Genomic DNA, 24,077 nt, shown 5'->3' with positions numbered 1-24,077 from the left:
CTTTTGCTGAGAAAGACCTAATGGCCAGGCTGAACCTTATCTGGTATAAATAGGACTGATTTTCCCTAGCTCCTTATGGCCCTGCATAACTGTGAGATCATCAAATGTCAGAAGTAGAAGAGACCTTGGAGACTTTTGGTCCTAATATCTCATTTTATGGATGAGAAAACTGTCACACACAAAAAGTGACAGATCCAAGGTAATAAAGCTAGTAAGTAGTAAGGCCAGGCTTTGAACCAGGGCTGAGGAACCTGTAGCCTCGAGGCAACATGGCCCTCTAGGTCCTATGACGTTTGGGTTTGGTCTAAGGGCCGTACTTAAGGACCTAGAGGGTCACATGTGACCTTGAGGCCTCAGGTTCCCCACCCTTGAGGCTTGAACTTATGTTCTTTGACTCCATGTGTTGTTCCCTAGCCGCCATTTTGAATCTTTGGCAAGTCTCTTCCCGTCTCGGGGCCTTTGACAAGTAACCAGAAGGGTTGGATTTGACAACGTCCGAAGGCTGAACCAGTTCCAGTTCCATGATCCCATGCATATTCACCTAGCTTCTCTTGTGTGCAGACCTCTGTACTTAGAACTGAGAGAGATGCAAAGTTTAGAAAGGACACGGTCCCTGGGAAAGCTATGTAATACTGTGGAAAAAGCACATAAGACTTGCATTCAAATTCTGCCTCTCACATTTACTCCCTGTGTGACTAAGTCTCTTAATTAACCTTGGTTTTCTTGTCTGTGAAATGAGGGATTGGACTTAATGGCTACTGAGGTCCCTTTCAACTCTTGGTAGTTGATCAATTATCTCTTTCTTCATGGAGTATACAGGCTGTCAGGATGATAGCATGCATACAGAAACAATACATGATCAATGTGTCAGAGAAGTACACTCAAAAGGCTGCCTGAGGTTCCAGGCAGAAGGTTGTTACTGAAAACCTGGGAAGACTTATGTGAACTGATACGAAGCGAAGAGAGCAGAACCAGAACATCATACACCATAACAGCAATATCGTAATGATAACCAATCATTAGCAAAACTTAGCTTCTCTGATCAATGCAATGATGCAAGACAGTTTTGAAGGACTCAATTAAAAAAAAATGTTATCTACCTCCAGAGAGAGAGCTGATGAACTCTGAGTGTAGATTGAAGTATAATTTTTTCACTTTCTTTATTTTTCTTGCTTTTTTTTTTTGCAACATGGCTAATATGGAAATATATTTTGCAAAACTTCACATGTATGATGGGTATCACATTGCTTGCCTTCTCAATGGGTAGGGGAGAGGCTAGAAGGAGTAAAGATATTTTGAACTCAAAAATGTTTTTAAATGGATGTTAAAAATAAATAAATTTATTGTTATTATTATTATTATTATTATTATTAAAGAAGGTTGTTACTGATCAAGGGATCAGACAAGGCTTCCTGGAGGAGATGGCATTTGAAACAGGATTTTAAAATTGTTTGTATGTGACCATTGACAGCTTCAGAGAGACTTTGTTTTTTTTTTTATTAATCATGTGCTTTTTCTGTAAACAAAAAAGAAAGAAAAGAAATCTTAATGTTGTTTTTAAATGGATGTCATGGGAAAGGGGGTGCACAAACAAATGTGATGTCATAGGAGAGGGACTGCACAAATAATTACTTTCTGTGATCAGTCTTTTTTATGGAGAAAACATTTTGTTTTAGGAGGATTTCATGCCTACATACAAGGAAGTCTTGCATTTAAAAAATAGTCAACTTCCTTCCTCTCAGCTGTTCTAGGTTCCCTTAGACTCCTTTCTCCTTCCTGTAGTCAGAGATGTCCCAACCCTAGCTGAAGGACAGTCAGCTCCATCGCCACCCTAACACCGAGCTTGAGTTCAAAAGGTGCTTCAGAGCCACTGAGATCACAGATATCTTCAGGGCTCATCTCAGTCCTCACCCCATACATCATTCTAAGTCATAGTGTCAGGACAGTCTAACCTGCAGTGGGAAAGAAAACATGACCTAGGCCTTTGGGCCCCCAGTCTTGGCCTGTTTCCTCCCAACATTCTTGGGTAGGTTGGAAGGTACAAACTTTTTGGCTCTTAGAGCAAATCACATAGGCTCCCCTGCTCCCTGCAGAAGTACCCTAAAACTGATTCTAGAGAAAAGTAAGGCACTATGTGTCATTTCCATTTGATGCCACCAGCTGAACCCCCAGATTCCATCCTTAGATCTTCTGACCAGCCAGGGACTAGCAGCCCAAATATGAGAAAAAAAAAGAGGCAAGAGACCTAGCAAACGTCATCTTTCTCACAGGCAAGTAAAGGCCCCATGCCTTTCATTGGTTTGTGAATGTAGGGTTAGAAGGCATCTCAAGGCCATCTAGTTCTATCCCATTTTATAGATGAGGCAGATGATGAAGGTGAAGAAGCTTAAGGCTTAGGAGGTTAAGTTACTTGTCCAATGTCACACACCTAGTTCAATTTAAATTTGTACCCAAGTAGTCTGCCTCCACAGGCAGTCTATCAAGGCAGCTAGGTGGTACAGTGATTAGAGCACTGGGCCTGAAGTCAGGAAGACCTGAGTTCAAATCCAGCCTCAGACTCTAGCCATGTGCCCCCCAAGCAAGTCACTTAACCTCTGTCTTCCTCAGTTTTCCTATCTGAAAGTGGGGATAATAATAGTACCTAATTTCCAGGGTTGTTGTAAAGATGAAATGAGATAATAATTGTAAATAGCTTAGCACAGTGCCTGGTAAATATTGAGCTCTATATAAATATTAGCTGTTATTATTACTATGCCACAGACATCTGCAAACAAATGGCAGAGAAAACACATTGGGTTCACAGACAGAAAGCAGGGAGTATGTGCCTTGCCCCCATCTCTCACCTCCATTCCTCCTAACTCTATTTCTTTCAATTACATTCATCTTTGCCTACATTTCTACCAATTCTCTTTCTTTATGATTATTCAGCATGATCATCTTGGCCATGGCATGTAGAATAGCTGTTTTTCTGAATGGATTGAAAAGACTATTAGTACGGCAATATATTTTAGGCTTAGGAATTATCTTGGAAGTTCAGTGTGGGCCCCGCAAGCAAAGATGGGGCCCTAGCTAACCCAGCTTCAGGAGACTAAATCATGGGTGGCTATAGTGGATTCCAGACTTCTCAACTCATAAATGCCAAAGACAACTTTGACGGTCAGTGGGAAAGGTCTGTTGGACCTGGGTGAGAAAGGAGCATGGTCCAGTCCTTGCCCTATCACAGCTCTGGGGTGGCAGCCATAATGGTGGCCATGGTGGCAGCAGCTGCTTCAAGAGCTCTTGGCCCACAGAGAGTGAGAGGATTTAGGACTCATTAGAGGTGCATTGCAAGGATCTTTTTGCTGATGCTGAGACAGGATTCTCTTGCTTTGCCTATACTTGAATTTGGGTTGTAGTCTTGGGTGGTGGTCTTGGGACAAAAAGGAGCGCTGGTGTGGCAGAGCTTCTTGCAACAGTAGAGAGGGAATCCTCCTCACAGTTCCAAGGCAGAAAAGAGTGTTGTGGTCACTTACAGACCAGAGCAAACAGCAGGAAAAAAAAAGACTACAGAATCTTGCTTTGGTGACAAAGAAGATCAAAACATACAACCAGAAGAAGACAACAAAGTCAAAGCTCCTACATCCAAAGCTTCCAAGAAAAATACGAATTGGTCTCAGGCCATGGAAGAGCTCAAGAAAGATTTTGAAAAGTAAGTAAGAGAAGTAGAGGAAAAACTGGGAAGAGAAGTGAGAGTGATGCAAGAAAATCATGAAAAATGAGTCAACAGCTTGCTAAAGGAGACCCAAAAAAATACTGAAGACAATAACATCTTAAAAAATAGACTAACCCAAATGGCAAAAGAGGAGCCAATGAGAAGAACAATGCCTTAAAAAGCAGAATTGGCCAAATGGAAAAAGAGGTCCAAAAGCACACTGAAGAAAACAATTCCTTAAAAATTAGAATGGAGCAAATGGAAGCTAATAACTCTATGAGAAATCAAGAAATTATAAAACAAAACCAAAAGAATGAAAAAGTAGAAGACAATGTGAAATATCTCATTGGAAAAACAACTGACCTGGAAAATACACCCAGGAGAGATAATTTTAAAATTATTGGACTACCTGAAAGCCATGATCAAAAAAAAGAGCCTAGACATCATCTTTCAAGAAATTACCAAGGAAAACTGCCCTAATATTCTAGAACTAGAGGGTAAAATAGAAATTGAAAGCATCCACCAATCACCTCCTGAAAGAGATCTTCAAAGGAAAACTCCTAGGAATATTATAGCCAAATTCTAGAGTTTCCAGGTCAAGGAGAAAATATTGTAAGAAGGTAGAAAGAAACAATTCAAGTATTGTAGAAACACAATCAGGATAACACAAGATTTAGCAGCTTCTACATTAAGGGATTGGAAGGCTTGGAATATAATATTCTGGAGGTCAAAGGAGCTAGGATAAAAACCAAGACTCACCTATCCAGCAAAACTGAGTACAATCTTTCTGGGGAAAAAGTGGACATCGAATGAAACAGAGGACTTTCAAGCATTCTTGACGAAAAGACCAGAGCTGAATAGAAAATTTGACTTTCAAATACAAGACTCAAGAGAAGCATGAAAAGGTAAAGAGGAAAGAGAAATCATAAAGGACTTATTAAAGTTGAACTGTTTACATTCCTACATGGAAAGATGATATTTATAACTCATGATACCTTTCTCAGCATTAGGTTAGTTGGAGGGAATAATATATATATTTTATATATGGACAGAGGGCACAGGGTGAGTTAAAAAATAAAATTAAGGGGTGAGAGAAGATTGTACTGAGAGAAGGAGAAAGGGAGAGGTAGAATGGGGTAAATTATCTCACACAAAAGAGGCAAGAAAAAGCTTTTACAGTGGAGGAGAAGAGGGGGAGGTGAGAGGGAATGAGTGAATCTTCCTTTCATTGGATTTGGCTTAAGGAGGGAATAGCATACATACTCAATTGGGAATGGAAATCTATCTTACCTTACAGGAAAATTGGATGGAAGAGGATAAGAGAGGAGAGGATGATAGAAGGGAGGGCAGATTGGGGGGAGGGGGTAATCAGAAGCAAACACTTCTGAGGAGGGACAGGGTCAAAGGAGAGAATAGAAAAAACAGGGGGTGGGATAGAATGGAGGGAAATATAGTTAGTGTTTCACAACATAACTATTATAGAAGTGTTTTGCATAACTACACATGTATAACCTATATCAAATTGCTTGCCTTCTCAGTGAGGGTGGTAGGGAGGGAGGAAAGGGGAGAATTTGGAACTCAAAGTTTTAAAAATGAATGTTAAAAATTGTTTTTACACGCAACTGGGAAATAAGATATACAGATGAAGGGGTATAGAAATCTATCCTGCTCTACAGGAAAATAGAAAGGCAAAGGGATAAGAGAAGGGTGGGAGAGTGATAGAAGGGAGGGCAGACTGGGGAAAGGGGTATTCAAAATGCATGCTGTCTTGAGGTGGGAGGAGGGGAGAGATGGGGAGAAAATTTGGAACTCAAAATCCTGTGGAAATGAATGTTGAAAACTAAAAATAAATAATTTTTTTTTTGGCTAGGCAATGGGGTTAAGTGACTTGCCCAGGGTCACACAGCTAGTAAGTGTTATTATATGTCTGAGGCTGGATTTGAACTCAGGTCCTCCTGAATCCAGGGCTGGTGCTCTATCTACTGTGCCACCCACCTGCCCCATAAATTAATTAATTTTTTAAAAAATGAAATTATCTTGGAGATAATTCTGCCCAACTGTCTCATCCTATAGAGGGGCGAAAGAAGAGACTTGCCCAAAGTCACACAGATATCGGGTAGCAGAGGTCCTCTGACTCTCAGTCCAGTTCCATTACATGCCACACTTGCCTCTACTACTAAAATAAGCTCAATTCCTTCTTCATTCCTAATGTTTCTCTATATTTTCCCTCATCTTCTTCTCCTTCATTTCTATCACAGAGGGAGAAGGCTCCATTTTCCAACTTCTATAGCCATTGACACTCACTGCACCTACCTCTTCAGTGCCTTCATGTAGTACTGTTTGCTGAATTGGATTCAGCTCCCAGAAGTCTGGCTCCAGCCCCAACTGCTCTTTCCAGGATGATTTCATTATTGCCCTTCCTCAGTCATGATCCTCCCTGATGGTTCTGCAGTTTTTGATCCTATTTACCATGTTCTTTTTCTGGATATTCTTTCCTTCTCTTGGCCACTGTGATGCTCCTCTCATGGTTCCCCTACCTTTTGTGAATACTCCTTTGTGTGACTTTCTTTGGTTCTTCCTAATCCCTAAACATACATGTTCTACAGGGTTCTGCCCTTGGCCCTTTTCTCTTTTCATAATTTCATTCTCATGGCTTTGGAAAATATGCATTTCCAGCCTTGACCTTCAAGCCTACATCACCAATACCTAAGCAAGAGTCCCCTGTAACATTTTTGGAAGTGCCCATCCTGTACTCCTAGCTTGAAGGCCTCTAGTGATAGAGAAGTAAAAAATAGCTTCCATTTTCACTTTTAGTAGCTGTTTTTTTTTAATCAACAAACTTAATTCTGCCTCTCTGCTATATATTCCTTGTTCCTAATTCTGCCTTTTGAGATTAAGCAGTAGATGTCTAATAGGAGTAAGGTGGTGAAGTGGATAGGACTTGGAGTCAGGAAGACCTGAGTTTGGAGTCAGGAAGACCTGAGTTTGAATCCTGCCTCAGACCCTCCTAAGCTTTGTAACCCTAGGATAACCATTTAATCTCTCTGTGCCTCATGTTCCTTTACTGTAAAATGGGGGAAAATAATTGTACCTACCTCACGAACTTATTGTGAGGATCAAATGATTTAATACATGCAAAATGCTTTGTAAACCTTAATGTGTTCTATAAATGCTAATTATTATTAAGATGATTATGAATTCCTCTTCTAAACGACAGCTCTTCAAACATTTAAAAATAGCTCTCAGTCTTTTCTTCTCCATGTGAAACATGTCCAGTTCCTCCAAATGATCTGTGATTCTCTAGCCCAGTTTCTAGGATGCTGACCATCCTGGGCTGTTGCTGTTCAGTCACTTCAGTCATATCCTACTATTTGTGATCCCATTTGGGGATTTCTTGGCAGAGAGACTGGAGTAGTTTGGCATTTTCTTCTCCAGCTCATTTTACAGATGAAGAAGCTGAGGTAAACAGTGTTAAGTGACTTGCCCAGGGCCATATAGCTAGTAAGGGTCTGTGACTGGATTTGAACTCAGGTCTTCCAGAGTTCCAGGCCTGGCACTCTATCCACTTCATCACCTAGTTGGTTTTGTTAGTATTCATTTTAATGTAGTTCAGATCTAGCCTCCTAACACTTACCAGTTGTGTGAACTTGGGCAAGTCACTTAACCCTGTTTGCCTCAGTTTCCTCATCTGTAAAATGAACTGGAGAAGGAAGTGGCAAACTACTCCAATATCTTTGCCAAGAAAACCCAAACCACTCAACAACAACAAAAGGGGACTGCAAAGATTTTGGTTCTTCCCCCTCCCCTTTTCACTTAATAACTGGGAAAAATAAAGTGTTTGCCAGAAGGAATATTCATGGTGCTGGGTAGGGCTGGTAAAGGTAGGGGAGAGAATGAACTAAGGGGAGGAGGGAAGAACTGGAGCACAAGTCTGTTAACAGCCAAAGTAGAGAAAGTTTCCTGACAGTTTTGCTCCTGTTTTTTTCCTTCATCATGCACTGGGGAGATGGCACCTAAGGGAGAGAGGATTCTTTAGAGAATTCTATACAGAATTACCTCTCAGCTCATCTGAGAACCTAGGTCCTGAGCAGCAGGGAACCAAACCAGGGCTGATGATGCAGGAGGGCCTATGCCAGTGTCCCTCATATTCAGGACTGTGACATTAGAGATGTATAAAAATTTTAGGGATTCATTCATTCTATGGTTTCTATTTGGTTCCCCTCCTTTTAATAAAACTTTATTTAACACTGTGTAGTGCTTGCTTTTAGGCACAAGGCAAGGGACAATTCACAAATTTTCTCAGATTTCCTGGGTGGGGGATTATAAGTCAGAGTATAAAGCAGATACACATGTATATACTATATATATATATATTATATATATATATATATATATATATAGTATATAAAGTATATATAAGTCAAAAGTATATAGTATATAAAGTATATATAAGTCAAAAGTATAAAGAAATCTAAGAGTCTGACATAAGGGTTTTTTATATGTGTCTCCCAGAAGTGAGCATAGGTCTCCAAAAGGCAAAGAAAAGTAGGTCTATTGCATTCTTGGCCTTTCTTAACGCAAACCAATATCATACTAGTTTATTTGGCTACAGGAAGACTAGTACCTCTGGTGTGAAGGCGGCTGAGCCCTCTTCAGGGCTACTTTTCACCTTTCATGTCCATCTGTTCCGCCTAACTCTCACCTGTGGCTCCACGAAACTGTAGCATGTGCAGTAGCCACACTCTGGTAAACCATTTCCACAGACGGGCTAAACCAGGTTGAGGGTAACCAAGGGGTCTCAAACCCATTGATGAATTAAGGGGGTATCTACCCCCAAAATGTGAAGACTTCCCCTGGTGGAATGGACGGATGAGAACAACAACTGGTTCTAACGACCACGAAGGCAGCTGAAGCAGACGCTGTGGAACGTTGAGAACTTGGTTAGACATCAAAGATGCCAAGGTCATCCACTGCATCTTTAGCCATCACCAGCTGTCTCGATTCTGTCTTTCCACTAGACTGTGATGACTCTGGAGTAGAGAACAAGACTTATGACTTCATGTAACTGCCTCACTTAAATCCAACGTATGCATGAATCAAAAGACATCACCCATACCATTTTACCAATCTCAAAGTTCTATGGCGACAGGCAAGCAGCAGGTGCAGATACACTGGGAGCTGTGGTCATAACTGCACACAGGTGGCCCAGGCCATAGGGTGGCCTTCTTACTGGAAGCAGCTATGGGATTCAACAGCCCCCTGGGTGTCTGAGCAGCCTTTTAAGGAACGCACTGCTCACCTCCTGGTGTGAGGAAAGGGCTAGAAAAAGTGCCCTAAAAGTTGTCTCCTTACCCGACCCTGATCTGATTACCGTGGCAGGCAGGGAATCCCATTCTGTGGCCAAAACACAAAAAAATGTAAAAAAAAAAATCTGCAAAGACGATTAACACAAGACGCACAAATTTAGAGAATCTACCCCAAATGTTCACATGGAGTATTTGTGCCTGACCTGTGGTAGAATATTCTGAGCTCATATTGGTCTGATCAGCCACAGTCCAACACTGAAACTTGACTCTAGCATAGTGATGTCATTTTGGTCCTCTTCGAGAATGAAGGACAACAAGGTGGCGCAGTGGATAGAGCTCTAGCCTTGGAGTCAGGACGACCTGAGTTCAAATCTGGCCTCAGACACATAACACTCACTAGCTGCGTGACTCTGGACAAGTCATGTAACCCCAATCGCCTCACAAAAAAAAAGAAAAAGGAAGTACGAGAGAATGAAGGACAACAACCAGTCTCCTATTAAACTTTTCGGCACAAGTCTTCCCCCCCCCATTCCTGTCCCCCTAATAATTGTTACTTGAAGTACCTATTACCTAATCATGTCTTCCTCATCCAGTACTTGTGGAATACCCAAAGTCCAACAGGCTTTTCATTTATCACTATTACAAAAGGATAGAATCAGAAAATTGTATGACTGGTCACTCTGAGATAAGCAGTCTGAAAGGGGATGAGAAGGCTGCAGTAATTCTTTGAGACAAACAATTTTTGAATGCCCATAGATTTCCATTTTACCATGTTATATACAATTTCTAAGAACCTGCTTTAGATTATATAGGCAGTACAGTGGATAGAGTGCTGGACTTGGGAGTCAGGGAGACCTGAGTTTAAATTCAACCTCAGATACTTACTCTGTGACCCTGTGCAAGTCACTTGGCTTCTGTCTCAATTTCCTGAACTGTAAAATGGGATAATAATAATAGCACCTACTTTTCAGAGTTTTTATGAAGATAAAATGAGATATTTGTAAAATGCTTTGCAAAACTTAAAGTGCTATGTAAATGCTGGCTATTATTATTATTACTAGATTCTGTTGCTAACAAGCCTCGGGAGCCAGTCTATGTGGTGAAGAGGAAGAGTGCTGAATTTATAGTCAGAGTACCTAGGTTGGAAAGCTCTGTCACTTACCACTAATACAACTTTGGGCAGGTCATACAGTCTTTCTGGGTCTCAGTTTCTTCCTCTGTAAAATAAGAAAGGTTGTACTAGATAACCTGTGTGATGCCTTTTAACTCTAAATCTGTGATCTTCCGTTTCACTCCAGCGCTTACCTTCAATCTTGCTTCTTATCTGTTCACTTCCCTTATGACTTCATAAGTAATGTTATTACCTGCTAAAACTCATAAAGAAATCTTGGGGGGTGGGGTTAGTTTCCAAAGTGAATGTCATTTTTCCTTGAAATACCATTTACACCATAATCCAGGTCAGATTTGTTCCTCATTTCCATGGATAATCAAGGAAAAGTTGATAGAGTCTTTAAAGTCATAGGACTAGAAGGGATCTTCTAGATCAAAGTACAACCTACTCATTTTACAGAAGTGGAAAAGGAGGCCAAGAAAAGAAAGGGACTTAATCTAATTTTGTGCCTGTTTACATTTAGCATCTTAGGTTGTAAGAATGATAGAAATTAACTCTTAAATGAAGTTTAAAAGCAGATGCAGGAAACAATATATCCTTCCAAGTACAGTGTCCTCTGTGATCACATGGCAGACAGACAATGGCTTTTAAGGGGTGAGAAGATAACTATGGTCTAAACCTGGAAGAGTGGAAGTCAATTTCAGTTATAAGAATATTTAGTTTGTCTTTAAACATACCTTACCCATCCTATCAAAACTGCAACCTAATTTAGCAAAATTTGAGAATTAATAGAACGAGCCCAAATACTTTATGGAAACCCTAGGTTACCATTATATCTGTGTAGCTCAATGTGCCCCCCCCCCTTTTTTGGCCAGGCAATGGGGTTAGTTAGGTGACTTGCCCAGGGTCACACAGCTAGTAAGTGTTACGTGTCTGAGGCCAGATTTTGACTCAGGTCCTCCTGAATCCAGGGCTGGTGCTCTATCCACTGCTCCACCTACCTGCCCCCTCAATGTGCCTTTCTGCCTTAGATATGGGGTGAGGGAAATGAAGGGGATAAGTTGGAAAATACAGTTATGTGTCCTCATGATGTGGGTACTCCAACAAAAGCAGATTTCAACTCATCTATGTCCTCACATCTCACACAATTCTTGTCCATGTCCTCCAATAAATCCTTCATACATGTCTACCTAGCATTCTAGGGGGCTACCTCTACTAGCTTACTGCTCAGTCAGGAAGACCTGAGTTTAAATCCTGTTTCAGATACTTCCTGGCTGTGTACCCCTGGGTAAGTTACTTAAGCTCATTCTGCTCTTATGTTCTTAGAGTCCCTTTTAACTCTATGACACATTTTAAGCTCCTACCCAGCTCTGATACTTCATGATTCTGTTTCCCTTACAGCTGTTGGCACAAAAGGAGACTACCAATTAAGGTCAGTTAGGTGGTGCAATGGATAGAGCACTGGACTACTGATCAGGAAAACCTGAGTTCAAATCCAACTTCAGATACTTAATAGCTGCGACCCTGGGCAAGTCATGTAACCTCTATCTCATCAGCTTCCTCATTTGTAAAATGGGGATAATGATAGCACTTACCTCTCAGGGTTGTTGTGAGGATCAAATGAGATATTTGTAAAGCATTTAAAACAATGCTTGGCAATAATGGTGCAGCTACATGGCAAATAGAGTGGTGGGCCTGAAGTCTGGAGGATTTATCTTCCTGAGTTTGAATCTGGCATCAAATACTTACTGGCTGTGTGACCCTGAGCAAGTCACTTAACACTGTTTGCCTCAGTTTCCTCATCTGTAAAATGAGCTGGAGAAGGAAATGACAAACCACTCTAGTATCTTTGTTGAGAAAACCCTAAATGGAGCCAAAATAATGATGACAATTCTGCCCAAACTAATTTACTTATTCAATACCATCCCAGTCAAACCACCAAAAAGTTATTTGATAGAGCTAGAAAAATAATAGCAAAATTCATCTGAAAGAACAAAAGGTCAAGAATATCAAGAAAATTAAGGGAATGCCCATCAATTGGGGAATGACTGAACAAATTGTGGTATATGAATGTCATAGAATAGTATTGTGCTGTAAGAAATGATGAGCAGATTTCAGAAAAACCTGAAAAGACTTAAATGAACTGATGCTGAGTGAAGTGAGCAGAACCAGGAAAACATTGTACATAGTCACAGCACCATTGTTTGACGACTAACTTTCATAGATTTGGTTTTTCTCAGCAATGCAAGGATCTAAGACAACTCCAAAAGACTTATGATGGAAAATGCTATCCACTTCCAGAGAAAGAACTATGGAATCTGAATGCAGATCGAAGCATATTATTTTCACCTTATTTTTTTTGTGGCTTTTTCTTTTTGTTCTGTTTCTTGTTTCACAACATGACTAATGTGGAGATATGTTTCCATGATTGCATATGTATAACCTATATCAGACTGCTTGCTGTGTGGGAAGAGGTGAAGGAAGAGAGGGGAGAGAAAAATTTGCAACTCAAAATCTTATAAAAATGAATGTTGAAAATTAGCTTTAGGGGGCAGCTAGGTGGTGCAATGGATAGAGCACAAGCCCTGAAGTCAGGAGGACCTGAGTTCAAATCCGGCCTCAGAACAAACACTTGACACTTACTATCTGTGTGGCCTTGGGCAAGTCACTTAACCCCAATTGCCTAAAAAAAAATTAGCTTTACATGTAATCGGAAAAAAAATAATATTTACAAAAAAAACCCAATAAAAAATCCAAATGGGGTGACAAAGAGTTGGACATGACTGAACAACAGGTGACATGTAGTAGGTGCTGAATAAATAATTGTTTCCTCCTAATAAAATTCTATTTGTGATAGCCCCTGCACCAAGCACTCCATAGGTACTTTCTAAATGTTTACAAAACTTGTTCAGAGCAAAATTGTTTGCTGACATTGGGGTAATTGTTCTTGGTTGGTTGTTTTCCAAAATAGTAAAAAATTTCTCAGGAAAAGAATACAGAAATTGAAACACTCCTCTGGTTACCTTGTTTTGTGAACCTGTGCCAAAAGTCAAGGAGAATTAAGTTCTCATGTGAGATTTCCAGTCCTTCCTGCTTTCCTCTGTTTACAGGTTCAATCCTGTTTAATGAACCCCAAGGGATGGTACAAAATCTTTCCTTCTGAAACTTTGTAGTTATAGAACATGGCTTGAAATTTGTGGGCTATTAGTTGGGGTTTGAAAACTTCTTTTGTTATACAGAGATGGTGTTACTCTTTTTTTTTTATAGCTGGATTTGACTACTCAATTCTTATGTTCTAAAGGAAGATTAAGGAAGGCTATTGGGATTTAATAAGGAAGTGTCTGACCTAACACAGCCACACAACAAAGGAGTTAATTTCTTCATCATTGTGGTTTATTTATATTTGTAAAGTTCTATAGGTTTCAACCTGAAATAATGAACTTGCTGTTAAGGCCTTCCCCACATTCCCATCTGATACTTACATAATGTCAGCAAAATGCTGCCCTACTGGAGACTTCACCTCTGAGTTGTGGCCAGAATGATTTGGGTCTGAGGAGACCAGGAAGGACACCATACTTGAGGATATAGGTAATGAGTGCTTATTTTTGCTTTGCATTCAATGTCCTATAGTGCCTAAGCGATCCTACAAAGCCTAGGAAACCCCAGATGCATGGCTAAGGCTTGGGGAGCACTAGAATTCTGGCCTCATACCCTCCTCTCCTAGGGCTTTATAATTTGTGTGTATGGAGTCACCTTGGGAGCAGACTTCTCAGCCCATAGGACAGAGGACTCAGGAACTGGGAACCTTTGAAGACAAAGATAATCATTGGCTTAGATAATTGAGTTACAGCTGAAAGAGACTTCAGAGGTCATCTTCCTCAAGTACCTTATTTTGTAGATGAGGAAACTCTGGCACAGGAAGCTAATTGACTTGACCAAAGCCACAGAGATAATAAGTGGCAGAGCTAGAATTTGATTCCAGGTCCTCTGGCTCCCAAATCCTGCAATCTTCCAGCTCCAAGACTTTATGTAATTTCTAGGAATGCCCTATGAACTCCATCACTCAAAAGGTTGAAGTGCTCTGGCAACAATTAGTGAGATATCTTCTTGTTTAGACGTTGAGGTGGGGAACTTCTTCCCTGGACTTTTGCCTGGCTGTTTTCCCCAGGGTGATGGTGTTCTGAACTTCAAGTTGGGATGACAAGAATTCTGTTTTCCAAACTATTGTTTAGAAACTGTCTTTTCCCCCAGTGAATTCTCAAATCCCAACCTATTCCTCAGCTAACCCCATATATGTTTATTTAGAGTTTGACACACTGGTCCATTTCCACTGCACTCCACTCCCATTGTCCAGGAGAATAGCTCATACCCTGGGTCTTTTGGGGCTTAGTTTGTCCTTCCTCAAATGTTATATTCTTCAGGAGAAGGTAGGCTCCTTTAGGCTAGGAACTAGAACAATGTAAATTAAAAAGCTTACTAAAATGAAGACAAACTGACTAGGAAAACTAGGAAAAACAATAAAGGTCTCAGAGAACAAATAATGAAACATACCTTCCCCCTCAAAGGAGAGGTAGGGGACTAACAGGAGAGAATATTGTGCATTGTCAAATGTGGTCACTGTTATCAGGTGCTTTTGCTTTTGCCACAAGGGAGAATTCAATGAGACATAAAACATGAGCAATTTTTTTTTACAAATTGAAGCCTGGGCCAAGTACAAAATATAATATTTTGTCTTTGAATTGTCAGTACCTAACACACAGAAATCACTTAATAAATGGTTACTGAATTGAATTTCATGGATTTGGCTCAGAATTAGGAAGAGCAAGCTTGTGGATTCTGTATTTATATCAACAAAATCCACAGATCTACACTTAAGATCATATAACTTGAGACAGAAAGGGACCATATAAATGATATCGTTTACACCAAATCCCTAAGACCCTAAGAGAGCCTTTTTAAATTCACCCAAATAGTAGAATTATGATTTGAATCCATCTTCTATGACTACATCCAGCACTCTTCTTACTCTATTGGGCTGCTTCTAAAATATATGAGTGTTTTTAACATGATCTTGGGTATTAAACTGCAGAAACCAGAGAAAAAGCTGGCTAATATAGATGCATCTCCCCTGTGTGTGTTTTTTGGTGAAGCTCTTGACACTAGAAAAGTTGGGGAACCTTGGTTGTGTCTGTACAGGCAAAATGAGGCGCGGTGTTGAAGTAATTAACTAGATAATTCCGAGGAAAAATCTTTTTTATGAGCCTAATTATCCAAATTGGCTGTCTCTAGCTGCCATAGCTTAAACAATTGCCTCCACTTCTCCCTTCTTGTTCTTCTCTATTGTAGCCACATCTTAGGTCTCCACCTTTGCCAGGTATTGTTTGCCATTTCCCCCCGTATCGATCTAGCTTCCAGCCTGACATTTCTGGAAGAGAGGACTTGTGAACCCGCTAAACCACAGGAGAGTGAGAGTAAAGTCCCCGGGCGAGATATTAACCCGCTCAGACATCGTGAAGGCGAATTCTTCTGTCTTTTGTGGGGAGGGATTTTCGAGTGACTCCCACGGAGGGAGCCTGGGCTGCCACAAGAGCACTTCAGAGGATTTGGAAATGAGGGGTGTCGAGCTTGGGCTTGCAGTGGGTGCATTTTCCTGCATGAGGTCACCCCACCACTCCCTACCCCTCACCCCGAGCCTCCGAATGCGCTCCCGCCCACTCCTCACACACATTCCTGTCCTCCCTTTTCCTGCCCCCCCCCACATCCTCCCTCTCAGCTCCTGCCAGGCCCTGCCTGGCTGCCGGCTTGCGCAGGCAAGCCCGCTCCCCTCGGGCTCGCCCGGCCTGGCTTCACCCCATCACTGCGGCGGCGGCTTTCCGAGCAGGGCCGCAGCGCCCGGCCTGCCCTCTTCTCCTTCTTCTCCCGCGGCAGGCAGGCAGGAGCCAGCAAGCAGGAAGCCCGCACCTCCGCCTCCCCTCCACCGTCCTCCTCGCTCCAACCTCCCCGACCGAAGGGCGCAGAGCGCGCCCCGCACTTCCCCGCTCATCCGCGGCTCTGCAGCCGGGTCTCCCTGCTCTCCTCGGGGTCTCGTTCTCTTCTCTCCCTTCTCTGTCCAGTCCTGCCCTGCGTCCCTGCCTCCTAAGCCTCCCCAGTCCGCGGCCGCTACCCTCATCTCCGGCACGCCGGGTTCGCTGGCGGCCTCTCCTCCCCCTGGCCTCGGTTGATTCCAAGACTGGGGCTGCTGTTGCGGCTGCAGCCGTCCCTGCTGCCGCCACAGCTGCCCCTGCCGCCTCCGGCTCTTGCTCGCGCTCCTGCTTCAGCTCCCGCTGCCATTGACGTCAGAGGGGCTGGCACATGACTTTGGAGAGACCAATCAGGAAAGCCCTGGGCTGCTTCTGCACTCTCTCAACACAACTCCTGCTCCCTCCATCTCCCCCTTCCCCCCGCCCTCCTCCCCTCCTCCCTTCTACTCTCCCACCCCCCACTACTCCCCCTCCCCCCTCCCTTCGGTTTCGGCGGCGGCGACGGCGGCGGCAGCAGCAGCAGCAGCACTAACTCCGCTGCTCCCCCCCACCTTCCTCCTCCAGCTCACACAGGCACACACACATATTCACACATACACACACTCACTGTACGCTCACACTGTACACACACCCGCACTGTACACACGCGCACACACATTGTGCACCCAGGCAGGCGCGGAGCCGGGAGAGGGGAGGAGAGGACAGGAGGGGGGGGAAAAGCCCCCCCCCTTCCCCACTACCCCAGGCTGTGGGGCGGGCGGCACAAAGAGAGAAGCAGCTTCCTCGCTCGCTCCGTTCCCCCTCCTCTCCCTCTCGTCCACCTTTGTCAGCGCGGCGGCTCTGCCTCCTTCCCCCGCCTCCGCCACGCTCGGCGCTGGGCACCGCCACGGAGGACATGCCTTTCGCCGGCTAGGCTAGCCCGGGGAGGAGCGCTCCGAGGATCCGGGCAGGCAGTCGGGCGGACGAGCCGCGAGGGAGCGGGCAGAGCGGCGCGGAGCCGAGAGGGGCTGCCGCCGCTGCCGCCGCCGCTCGTGCTCCGCGGGCGCCCCGCGGCCAGTCGGGCTCGCGCCTCCCGCTCCCGGTCCACTCCTGCCCCCTCCCACCGGGGGCTCTTTGGATTTCCCCCTCCCCCCGCCCACCTCACCCGTGAGTGGGGGGCGGGGGGGCGGGGGCTGCCGTGACACGGACGGTCCTCGGGGCTCCCTCCGTCCCTCCCTCCTCCTCCCCCGGGAGGTGGCGGTGAGGAGGAGGAGGAGGACCGGGAGGACCAGCTATGGATCTGACCAGCAGCTCCGGCGGGGCGGGCGATCCTCGGCAGATCGAGGAGACCAAGCCGCTGCTGGGTGGCGAGATGTCCGCGGTGGAGGGCGGTAAGCTGGGCGCCGTGCCCTGCCGGAGGGCCCTGCTGCTCTGCAACGGGATGAGGTACAAACTGCTCCAGGAAGGGGACATTCAGGTGTGTGTCATCCGGCACCCTAGGACATTCCTCAGCAAGATCCTCACCTCCAAATTTCTGAGGCGGTGGGAGCCTCACCACTTGACCCTGGCGGATAACAGCCTGGCATCGGCAACGGTGAGTAGCCCCCACACCGGTGGGTGGGGGGCTGGGAGGGAGGTGTGGACGGCATCCTCCTTCCGCGCTCGTGGCCCCCCTTTCCCTTTTCTCTCTTCTCTTTCTCCCGCCTGCCCCCCGCCCACCAGTTTATCCCCCCAGCCGCTGCGCGGCCCCGGGGTCTGCATCCTTGTCTTTCTGGGCCTGGCTTGGGTTCGCAGGCTAGGCGAACACCCCGTTGTCATCTTAGCGGGAAGGAGGACTAGGGTTCAGCCCCTCAGCCTCGGGGCCTCCCTCCCCTGCCCACCAGGTCCCGAAGCCCGGGGTGTCGGCCCCCGAGGCTGGGGGGCTAAGTGCCTAAACAGAATGACATTGAGTCCTCCCTGGTCATTTGGGCTTGGTGCGCCAGGCAGGGCAGGGCAGGTCGGGTCAGTCGGGTTTTCTGTCTCAGCCCCAGCCCAGAGGCACATAGCCCGGAAAGGGGGGGAGGGGAGTTGCACCCCGGGATTGCTTTGGGCTCTCATTGAACCGGTCCCCCCTTCCCCCAACAGTCTCCTCTGAGGTGGGAAAAAAAATCATCCTTAGCAAGTCAGTACGATTAAATGTTTTTATTCTCCATGGAAATGTTGGTAGACAGCTCAGACCCCGTGGTTCTTTTCTTAAAATCTCAACCACCCCTGGTTGTGTGGAAGTTGGGGTCCCTAGGGTGGTGACATATTTCAGAGGGCAAGGGGGTGGCCCAGGGCTGATTTCTCTCCTGTGTTTTCCAGAAATGTGATTTTGCATGGTCAATGAGTGTTTTTTTTTCCCAATGGTCAGAATTTAGGCAGCTTCATGAAACTAGAGGATGAACCAAAGCTCTGTTTCTGAAATAGAGTCTTTAAATAATGGCTCTAAGGCTCTGGGAGACAGATGCTGCTGTGGGGTCACTGGGGGGCAGGGAGGAGAGGGACAGGAGAATCTGTATTTTGAAACAAGTGTCTTTGGCCAAGGACAGTAAAAACACTGTCTCTAGGAGCCCAGGCCTTATTCTGATGGTTGCAGTCACATCTCCTTGGAAAAGACTGACAATAGGAATGAGAAAATAGGCTGCCCTCCCTGTTGACTTTGAACCTGTTTATCAATAGTGATGGGGGTGGAGGGAAGGAGGAGAAAGGAGGATAGGATCAAATTCCCAGCCTTACATATTGTGCCACAAAGGGACGTAGAATTCTGTGTAGCCCTTCACAGTGTGGTCTGTGTCATGTGTGTCATCTATACACCATCCCTGTTTGTGCTGACCCCAGCATCCAGTTTTTCTTTTTTCTTTTTGGATTGCCTTGCTACACTGCTAGAAGATGGATGTTATTACGTTCAAGAGGGGCATTTTGCTTCACTTGGTGTTGTATTAGAGTAGAGGTTAAGATACGTGAAGACTTTTTATTCATAATTCTTAGTCTGTTGGGATTTCTGGGAACACTTTGTCTATAGGGCTTCATTCCCCAAACAACACTTCTTGGAGCTATTTGGTTCTAGAGGTATGCAGGTGTTGCCTACAGCCTATGCATGATCTTTGCTCTTCACATAGTCTACACAAGGCTTGTTTTCACCTGTGCACAAATGGGAACCTTATTATTCTTCACACAAGGAAATGCTGGAGTTTCAGGCTCCAGTTCTCTGCAGTGACTGCCTTAGATGCTCTTGAGGTTTCTTAATGAGGCTCTTGCATGGGCAAGGGCATAGTCTAAATACTCACATGGCCAAGGGCAGCCATGGCCTCCCCTTTCCCAAGTGGGGAACAGGAAGGGGAAAAAAAAATAAATTGGAAGGCATTGATACCAGTCCTGGGATCCAGGACTTTGTTCTAGGCTTCAGTCTCCTGTTCAGTCCCCTAAGGGTAAGCATTAGGGTAAATTCTGCTACCGATATGGCCAGTGTACAGCCAAAATCGCTGAGAAAGTCAATTCAGAAGCAAGGATTTTGATTTTGAAGTGTGCAAAAGTATATCTGAGAGAAAGGAAGGAGGCAAAAAGAGGCGTTAGGTATCCATTAAAAAAGAAATAAAGCAAAAAGGCCTAAACCCCCAAATATATATTTTGTTTTTGAGGCTAGAAAATCTAGAGTGTTAGAGAAGTGGTCAGCAGATCTTTCTCTTCTTGAGCAGAATTGTGATTTCCAGGATTGGGAAGGGAGGGTTCTCTATGGAAGCCCTGTTTTGGCAATTCTTTTTTCTGAAGGGTTGGGAAATCTTGACGATGGAAATATGAGGAAGTATCCTAAATGAGTTGGCTTAATCCTCTTTCTCTACTGGACTCCGCCAAACCCCAATTTTATGGGGCCCTCTCTGCCAAGTGTTCTTATTGTTCATTCCTATCAGCCAAGCCATTAGAGAGATTTGGATGTCCTGGAGGATGGTGGTCCTAAGAAATAGGAGCTTCTTCTTTCAAAAATGGTGTGACAGTCCAAACTGAGAACTTGAGGGTGGGGGAAAAATTACCAAGATAGATTTTGAAGTGACTATTGAAGTCCTTAGCCACTTGGTGCCTTAGCCACTCTTAGGCAAAGTATATTTAGCCTTTGTGTTTTTAACTTTGGTTATAGAGTTATATAGCTTATCTGTGTTCTACAATGTCACCTAAATACTACACTGTTATGGAATACTAGTCCAAGTAAAATAAAGGTGAATTGGAGTACAATTTAAATTTAATCTGAGCTACAGTGAGTTGCCTGCTTTGGAACAGACATGTGGGATATGAATTCACCCGCCTATAAAAATATGAATGCTTAAAAAAATTTTTCATCTGGGTGTCACCTGCTGTATCCCTAAGTTAAAAAAGCCTCAGGGGATGATTAGTGCAGGGAAATACCTTGAGATGAAATTTATTTTTCTCTAACATCTATGTTCAATTCAATTCACTTCAGTTTATTTCATTTCTATAAATGTTTAGTATCTTGTACTTTATCCTTGTACTTGTTCTTTAGTGTCTACACGGCACAAAATCAGTTGGAAATCTGTCAGTTATCAAGTTAATTTACACAGGTTTCAATTTGGACAGCCAGTTGTATTTATTCAAGGCACCCAACTTCTGCTCCATCCCCTGCCCCCAAAAAAGGGAAAAAAAATTATTTTGTCTGAATTCTTTGGTTTGTCTGTCAGTATAACCTCGGTTAATAGAATAATTGTTAAATCTGTGAATATATTAGCCAAGTCTGCATAATTGTAGCTAAATAAAACTGGGAATAAAAGCTTAGGTGATTCTAATTTCCAGGGAGCAGTCTTATACTGTGTGCAGGAAGCCAGCTTGGTGTTTCTGGATTCCTGACACATGGCATGGCACTGTTGGGGAACAGCAAATGCCTGGACAGACCAAATATTTCAGGCTTATCTGATATGGCCAGCTGGGCTTGTGTGGACATAGTAACTGCTTAAGAGTCATTTTGGTAAAAAGAAACTAAACTGGATGAATTTATTACTCTCTGTACTTTGTACAGAGCAACCTTTGAGTTTCATGTTGTTAGGCAGTGCAGTTGGGATTTGGGCTCTATATTTCTAGCCTTCCTTTCTTAAGGCTGGGCTGTTGACTTCATAATATATAGTTTATGGATTGATTTAATTTGAGATGTAATGCTTGGTTTGCTATAATGCAAACTACTAATAGACAGAGGCCATGAAGATAATGAGAACCAAACATTTGACAAATATGAAACACTGATCAGTGTTAGGTGTATGTGTGACCGAGGCAACAGGTGAAGTTGTCTAGGCTGAAGTGGGTAGGTTTACCCATGTTGTACATCTCTTTCAATGCCCTTGGCCCAGACGTAAATTAAAAAAACATTTATTGATATTCTTTGTCTTTCTGTCATTTCAACTGTTCTCCCCATTGGACTTTGCCTTGTGAAAAAGAACAATTAAACAAAAGCATCTGATACAGTGACCACATCTGAAAATGTATACAGTATCTGTCCTATTAGACCCGCACCTCTGTGCTATAAGGGGGAAGGTACATTTCATTATTTGTTTTCAAGGATCTTTTTTTTTTAGTTACCTAGAATTTGTCATCCTCTTATTAAGATCTTCATTTATGTTGTTTAGTTCTTCATATTGTTCTCTTGATTCTGCTTATGTTGTTCTGTGTCAGTTCATACACATATTCCTATATTTCTCTATACTCATATTCAGTTCTTGAATTGTAAAGGGGTATTAACTATGGATTTGATTATCTCTGATAAAGATGAAAGTTATGATATCTATGCTGATCAAGAATAGACCATATAATTTTTTTCTTTTTACCTACAAGTGGAGTTTTGCTAGCTCAACATTTTTGTCTACCATCTTGGAAAGGACTTTATCCATACCCTTTTTTTTTTGGCTTATAGGGGTAGTTTTCACAGCACCACAAAAGTGCATAGAGATTGCTTTTTTTCCTTTTAGGCCACAGTTTCTTCTTGTTAAAGGCAAGAAATAGTCCTTTATTCATGTACCGAATAGGGATAGAGAGAAATGAGAAGTCCTTATTTTCAGTCACAGTAATGAGTATTTATTTGTTTGCATGCTTTACCTGTCCATTTGCTCAGGGAGGGTGAATGCTTCAGTGAAACAGAAAGGGAGAAAAACAGAAGTCACCTTAATACTAATCCTTTTGTCTAACCTGTTTTTTTTTAAACAAAAAAATAAGATTCTTAAGATGTAGAGAGAGATGGGGTGAAAGGGCAGGGGATTTTTTTTTTAAACACAGAATGGGGGCGGCTAAGTGGCACAGTGGATAGAGCACCGGCCCTGGAGTCAGGAGGATCTGAGTTCAAATTTGCACTCAGACACCCTGGGCAAGTCACTTAACCCCAATTGCCTAACCCTGCCCCCCAAAAAAAAGAAGAAAGAAAGAAAGGGAAAAAAACTTAGAATGAAAATCAGTGGGTTGTTGTACATTCACAATCCCCATTTTGCTTACTTTCTTCTCTTGATTTGTTTGATTTCTGTGCTTTCTCTAGTGTGGTCTTTACCATTACACACAGCTACTGGGCTAGATTCCTTCTCCAAGTAACAACCCTTCCCCTGTCCTGCATTGAGTAAGCTTGTTTTATTTAGTGAAAGTCAGCAAACAAAAGTTGGGTGTTCATTTTTTTCTTTCAATGCCAGTTGTCACCAGAAGACTTGTGTTTGTTCATTTATTCAGTTAGCATTAATTACATATTTTGGTATCTGCAAAATTCTCTTGTTGGAGAACAGTTTGTTTGGGAAGGAAATCTGATATCCTCTGTAAAGGAAAATTGATATCTGTTTTATTAATACTCATCAAATTGTATTTGACAAGAGACTGTGTTTATTTGCTGCTATTTTCTTGGCAAGGACTGACATGCTCATTAAGGTACTGGACAAAGTCCTGACAGTCCAGGTGAAAGATATTACAGTGTGTTTGGTCTACAGTCTTACTAAGTAAGCAGGTGACAGAGGGAAATCCTGGAGAGCATCTAAAGGAGAACAGCCAAATGAGGATCAGTTGAGGGAACTGGGGATGTTTAACTTGGAGAAAATGCAAGAACAGCAGAGTTGCCTTCAAGTATCTGTAGGGATTTGTGGAAGAGAGGACTTACTCTATGTCAGAGGAAAGAAGTAGAGGCAAAGGGCAGAGGTTGCAAAGAACCACGTCTGGCCTTGATGTAAGGAAAATCTTCCCAAAAGTTGAGGTGGCCAAAAGTAGATGGTCTGCCTTTGGGGTAGTGGGTTCCCCTTCTTTGGAGGTCTCCAGGCAAAAGCGTTCTTGTTTAAGTGTGGGCTGGACTCTGAGTCTCTGAGGTTCTTTCCAACTCAGAAATTCTATGATTTTGTGATGCTGAGGACTTGTTGACCATTTTTGGCCAGTTTGTTCTTTTAGTCAGTTAGGCAATGTCTTCTTTGACTTAGCAGTAAAAACTTTGACTCAGGCAGCAGTGGATAGAGTGCAGGGCCTGGAGTTAGGAAGACTCACCTTTCTGAGTTCAAATGTGACCTCATACACTTAGTAGTTGTGTGACCTTGGACAAGTCACTTAACCCTGTTTGCCTCAGTTTCCTCATCTATAAAATGAGCTGGAGAAGGAAATGACAAATCACTCCAGTATCTTTGCAAGAAAACCCCAAAAGGAATCACGAAGAGTCAGGCATGATTGAAGAATGATAAACTACTTTGTATTCTTTCTATGTTCATATATGTATGCGTATACAGATGTGTATCTATAATACATATGTATGTACATATATGTGTGTAAGTGTATATATAATCTCTCCAGATAGAATGTAAAGCATTTTTGTCTCTTTTTTTATCTTTGTATCCTCACACTTATACCTGATATCTATTATATGTATGCCTAGCATACTTATAATACCTAATAAATACTTGTTGATTGATTTCATTGTTCTTCAATGTTAATACCAGCCTAGC

The 24,077-nt window shown here is 43.2% G+C and overlaps 1 protein-coding gene across 4 annotated transcripts in view; it reads left to right on the top strand.

The window, feature by feature from the left end:
• The first annotated feature begins 16,626 nt into the window (after positions 1-16,626).
• The window catches only part of CMIP (c-Maf inducing protein), a 270,937-nt gene continuing 263,486 nt past the window's right edge, over positions 16,627-24,077 (top strand). For 2 of the 4 annotated variants that reach the window (XM_020992642.2, XM_020992639.2), the window contains exon 1: positions 16,627-17,701. In XM_020992642.2, the coding sequence (XP_020848301.1) occupies positions 17,402-17,701 (300 nt within the window). In that variant the 5' untranslated portion in view covers positions 16,627-17,401. The remainder of the gene's footprint in view (positions 17,702-24,077) is intronic. The other 2 variants (XM_020992640.2, XM_020992641.2) reach the window with 1 other exon arrangement.

This window comes from Phascolarctos cinereus, unplaced genomic scaffold (assembly GCF_003287225.1).
Source record: "Phascolarctos cinereus isolate Bilbo 61053 unplaced genomic scaffold, phaCin_HiC Scaffold_2;HRSCAF=192, whole genome shotgun sequence".
Taxonomy (NCBI): Eukaryota; Metazoa; Chordata; class Mammalia; order Diprotodontia; family Phascolarctidae; genus Phascolarctos; species Phascolarctos cinereus.
The sequence above is the reverse complement of the archived record's forward strand: the minus strand, read 5'-3'. Positions and strand labels throughout refer to the sequence as shown.